Here is a 6,031-nt window from a genome sequence, read left to right as displayed (position 1 = left end):
CTACGGTTTTCACGGGGTAAAAACGTTCACATGAACCCGACGATTATTGGTTGCCTTGTTGTAGATATATTGTAGACCCGAGAAGGATCTTCCATAGATGCATTCTTCACCTCCTCATTTGCCTTTACATACCCGGGGCTTATTTTGCTGATAGCATTTTAGCGGCTTATAAAACTCAGGTGTGCCGAAGTTGCGATTAATATCAAATCACACAGTGTGAACTAAACCGCTATGCAAAGCAGTATTTTTGTCGCTTTTAAAGTCAATTTTGCGGAATATCGATGTGAATCGGTTGACACCAAGTATTCCGTGGTCAAACTGGAAAAAGACATCTCGGAAATCTAGATATGCATAACTGTTAGGTTCGCACTGTAATATGTTCATCTTCCTCAGCTGAGCTCGGGAGTTCATATACGAATTAGAGTAGAAGTGTACAGGAATCAACAGAAATTCCCAAAAAATTTTTTCACGAATTTCTGTTGATAGCACATGCGTTTAAAACGCAGGTGGGTCTGAGTTGTGATTAATATTAAATTTAAGGGTAACGAATATAGTGTTGCGAATTCGTTCGCTGTTCTCAGCTGATTATAGGAGTTTATTAACGAATTCGGGTAGAAGTGTACGTAAACCAACAAGAATTTCCTCCCATATTGTCATCACCAACACAGAGCTGGCCATGTGCATACCCCCCTCCACATATTTTTTTATGGTAGATACTCGAATATCTCCGCATCGATCATGAACATTTTGCATTATTATTTTCGTTGCCATCGTTGACGGGTGTTCTCTGTGGGCCCTTTGGAGTGATAGTGGCAAAGTGAATCGGTTTGGAAATTTCTGATTTTTTCTTTTTTCTGACGATTTTTTGAACGTTGAAACCGCATCGGCTCGTTGAACGAGATAGTCAATTCTCGCTTTGTGTGGTGATTTGTGTGAAAATTTTTTATTGGGTTTTCTTAATTTTTGAAGAGTTGGAAAATTGAAAATTTGCAGGCATGTTTATAGACGGTTTTCCAATATCCTTTGAGTCAACGAAATACTTTCTGTTTCAACGCAGAATGTAGAATCAATCAAAAATTTGAAAGATATACAGTGTGAACTAAACCGTTATGCAAAGCAGTATTGTTGTCGCCGTAGATTTCTGCAAGCTCGAAAGTCAATTTTGAGTAATATCGATGTGAATCGGTTGACACCAAGTATTCCGTGGTCAAACTGGAAAAGACATCTCGGAAATCTAGATATGCATAACTGTTCGGTTTGCACTTTATGGAAGTTTAATAATTGTAAACTAACATACTAGCTTGACGCGAGATGCACAATTATAAGGCAACCATGGGGGACAATTCTTCTATGTCTTCTAGTGACCACAACATTCTCACTTCACATGTTTCACTACTCATGTGAATGAACATCTGAAAATTATTTTTTTTGAGTAGTTATTCTAGAGTAACTGGTGTTGGAGTAGGTCGATTTCATTGAAATCGATTACGGATTGTCGTATCCACTTCGAGACGGTGTCAAGCGATGTTGGAGGAATATGTATTTTGTTTGCTTCACCTGAGCTCAGGAGTTACCTCACTAATTATATGAATTTGAGGTGAAGTGTACAGAAAATCAATGAGAATTTCCTCAAAATTTTTCCCAGATTTCTCATATGCCGGGTAGGAGTGTACAGAACTCAACGGATATTTCCGAGAATTTCCTCAGAATTTCCTATGTCGAGTACAAGTGTACAAAACCAACGAAAATTTCCCAAAATTTTTTATATTTTCATCAATACATGTGCATATTTCCCCACACTGATAAACGGTTTAGGTACGGCATTACGAAATCGGCGTTATCGGCCGCAATGCTAACTTGCGTGGGGTCGGCATTGGTCGTGGTGGGTCTGCAGAATAAAGCGTGAGGAAAACGTCACTGCGCGACGAAATTATTCTTCCCATAGGTATGGTGTTGTGCTCCTAGGGAGAATCATCTTTTGGACCTTCCTTTACATATTGTGTGTTGGTGAGTCAATGACGATGAAAGTTGAAATGCGTAAATTATGGTATATATTTATGTAATTGAATTTCAATAAATTATGGTATATATTTATATAATGGAGTTCCACCAGTTTTACGTGAAGTGGCGTAATACTCTGTGAAAAAGCTTATATTCGCCGTGATATGCAGTGGTCGTGGACTGTGTTTTGATATCTGAAACTCCAATGATTATGGTCAGACTCATCAGAACTCGGTGGTTTTTGATAGACCCTTAGGTTTATTATTAGTTAATTTATACTTCATTGTATTATCTTTCAGTTTAATTTTCATAATATTACGGGGTTGTTATATTTGATACAATATCTAAATAATAACTTCATGATGTTTATTGTTGTCGTATAAGTTGTTGTATATGTTGTTGTTGTATATGTTGTTGTTGTATATGTTGTTGTTGTATATGTTGTTGTTGTTGTATATGTTGTTGTATATGTTGTTGTTGTATATGTTGTTGTTGTATATGTTGTTGTTGTATATGTTGTTGTTGTATATGTTGTTGTTGTATATGTTGTTGTTGTATATGTTGTTGTTGTTGTATATGTTGTTGTATATGTTGTTGTTGTATATGTTGTTGTTGTATATGTTGTTGTTGTATATGTTGTTGTTGTTGTATATGTTGTTGTATATGTTGTTGTTGTATATGTTGTTGTATATGTTGTTGTTGTAAATGTTGTTGTTGTATATGTTGTTGTTGTATATGTTGTTGTTGTAAATGTTGTTGTTGTATATGTTGTTGTTGTATATGTTGTTGTTGTATATGTTGTTGTTGTAAATGTTGTTGTTGTATATGTTGTTGTTGTATATGTTGTTGTTGTATATGTTGTTGTTGTATATGTTGTTGTTGTATATGTTGTTGTTGTAAATGTTGTTGTTGTATATGTTGTTGTTGTATATGTTGTTGTTGTAAATGTTGTTGTTGTATATGTTGTTGTTTATGTTAGTGTTGTTGTATATGTTAATGTTGTATATGTTGTTGTATATGTTGTTGTTGTTGTTGTGTATATCAGTCCAAACAGTACTGTGTTATCGTCTATTCTCTGGTAATTCACTAGTAGCAGCGTATGGCCTTATTATAGTAGCGTGCAGATCAGGTGAGTGCGGTTGCAGTGTGGGTGAAAGACGATGCACATTAAAAACTGTATAGGGAACTCTTCTTAGCTCGGCAGCTGAGGAAAGCGATTACATATATTCCTACTCCAACACTGTATAGGAAACTCTTCTCAGCTCAGCAGCTGAGGAAAGCGATTACATATATTCCTACTCCATCACTGTATAGTGCGCGGTTTTGAGCTCGCCAGTGTCCTCGCTTATTAAAGGAGTTTCCACACGGGGTAGGAGTATACAGAAACCAATGAAAATTTTCCCAAAAGTTTCTCCCAAAATTTCGTAATAATCGTCACCAGGTAGACATATGTTTCAGGCGGTGTTGCTGGTAGCGCTCTGAATGCATCGTTATTAGAATGGTATCATGGAGATGTTGTGAAAGCGGTAGGTCTCTGTTAAGGGGGATATATATGCACATGGTCAAATCTTACAATATGGAAATTCTGAGAAAATCTTAGGGAATGGCAACTTGCCAGCGATAATTTCATTGGTCTAAAAACGCTTGTTCCAACCTAGTCACATGACCACTAGTTGAGGCAGTAGTAGTGCTAGTCACAGGACCACTAGTTGAGGCAGTAGTAGTGCTAGTCACAGGACCACTAGTTGAGGCAGTAGTAGTGCTAGTCACAGGACCACTAGTTGAGGCAGTAGTAGTGCTAGTCACAGGACCACTAGTTGAGGCAGTAGTAGTGCTAGCCACAGGACCACTAGTTGAGGCAGTAGTAGTGCTAGTCACAGGACCACTAGTTGAGGCAGTAGTAGTGCTAGTCACAGGACCACTAGTTGAGGCAGTAGTAGTGCTAGTCACAGGACCACTAGTTGAGGCAGTAGTAGTGCTAGTCACAGGACCACTAGTTGAGGCAGTAGTAGTGCTAGTCACAGGACCACTAGTTGAGGCAGTAGTAGTGCTAGTCACAGGACCACTAGTTGAGGCAGTAGTAGTGCTAGTCACAGGACCACTAGTTGAGGCAGTAGTAGTGCTAGTCACAGGACCACTAGTTGAGGCAGTAGTAGTGCTAGTCACAGGACCACTAGTTGAGGCAGTAGTAGTGCTAGTCACAGGACCACTAGTTGAGGCAGTAGTAGTGCTAGTCACAGGACCACTAGTTGAGGCAGTAGTAGTGCTAGTCACAGGACCACTAGTTGAGGCAGTAGTAGTGCTAGTCACAGGACCACTAGTTGAGGCAGTAGTAGTGCTAGTCACAGGACCACTAGTTGAGGCAGTAGTGATGCTACCAACGATTCGTTGGTTTTTGAATATCCCTACCCAAAATCGTGTATGGATTTTGATAGTCAGTGAGGAAACCGAAAAACACCCACACTGGCGGTAGGTCTCTGTTGAGATATAAGTGATATTCAATGGAGTTTTACGTAAAGTGGTGTAATACTCCATGTGAAAAACGCGATATGAAGTGAATTGAAGATACTTGGCGAATCACACCAGAAACGCTCGTAGCGTTTCACGTGTTTTACGCGTTATTCACAGCTGACTTGCGTTTTTCACAGAAATTTTCACTAGCGTTTCACTGAAATATCACGGGTGGCAGTCCAATGAATTCACATAAATTCACACGATATTATCCGTCGTACGTGAATATTCGAACTCTCATTCGAACTCATGTGTAATACACATTGGAGTTCCACGTAAGACATATTTCAAGACCCACTTCGCGGAAAACAATTGTGTTATCGGTCGTGGGAGCATACACCCTTTATAATTTACATGCAGTACTACGTCACTTCACGGATGGAGTTTTATTGTGTATTCGTTTAATAAGGTATCATTCGCCTCGACGTTAACAGCAGTGGGTCTCCTTTGTGCTATCTTCTTTGCTGTATTATATAAAGGGACCAGGACTGCGAGGTGGGTATAAATCAGTGTTGGAGTAGGAGGAATATATGTTCGCTCTCCTCGGCTGGGCACATATGAAGTTTCCTCACTAATCATAGGAGTTCACATATAAATTCGGGGAGAAGTACATGGAAACTACTAGAAAATACCCAAAAATTTCCTCTCAGAATTTTCATAATGTCACTAACACACGAAGTTGGCCATGTGCATATTTCTCCCACTGATATGAATAATATTGGAGGTTCACGACTACCCGTTTTACGTGAAGTGGCGTAGTAATACACTGTGAAAAATCCGATTTTCGAGATAATATGCAGTAGTCGTGAGATATATTTTTTACTAGTGTTTTTTATATCACTGGGGCGAAACTGCATTGCTATAAATCGTTACTGGACTTGATGAGTTCAGACTAGTGTGAGTGGGGGGGAATATGCACATGGTAAACTATATTGTTGAGTTGTGGCAACTCCTGCTCTCGAGTGTGGCTTGAAGAACTCGACATATTCGGGGAAAGAGAGATCAGATAAACAATGTCGTGCGGATACATATAGATCGATTAATGAGGGATCTCGATACATGCAACGGAGCAAGGACGATAGTTACATTCTGTACTCGAAAAACACCCGAAACCCGAAACCCGTAACCCAAAAAACCCGAAACCCGTTTCGTCGGGGCGGGCGGCAGTCTCCCACGGGCCAACTTGGGGTTGGCATAGAGTGCGAGTGTGTAAGTTCGCTTACTGAGTCAAGACAGGACAGAGTTGATCAACCTGATTATAACTTATCACCTAAAATTACGATCAGGGTATTATTAAGGGTCACTAATCTCACACACGTGCGGTAGCTTTGATAAAACGAAACGCATTCAGGCTGAATAGAATTGCTTGATGTCTGCCAAGGCAATCCTCCTCCAAACTCCTTTTGGCTAACGTGACAGTATAACGACATCAAATTTAGTAATAAATACGAAGGATGGACAGAGTATCTCGAGATTATTCATACTCAGCCTGGCACGTATCACTATTGCGAGCACAACT

The 6,031-nt window shown here is 39.5% G+C and overlaps 1 protein-coding gene across 1 annotated transcript in view; it reads left to right on the top strand.

The window, feature by feature from the left end:
- Positions 1 to 817, top strand: part of Pmar_PMAR010838 (hypothetical protein) — a gene marked incomplete at both ends in the record, with an annotated part of 5,174 nt that extends 4,357 nt beyond the window's left edge. The window contains 2 exons of the mRNA XM_002785351.1: positions 65 to 179; positions 714 to 817. Coding sequence (XP_002785397.1) covers positions 65 to 179; positions 714 to 817 — 219 coding nt within the window. The remainder of the gene's footprint in view (positions 1 to 64; positions 180 to 713) is intronic.
- Positions 818 to 6,031: the final 5,214 nt, after the last annotated feature.

This window comes from Perkinsus marinus (genome assembly GCF_000006405.1).
Source record: "Perkinsus marinus ATCC 50983 genomic scaffold scf_1104296933026, whole genome shotgun sequence".
Taxonomy (NCBI): Eukaryota; Perkinsozoa; order Perkinsida; family Perkinsidae; genus Perkinsus; species Perkinsus marinus.
This window is presented reverse-complemented; position numbering and strand designations above follow the sequence as displayed.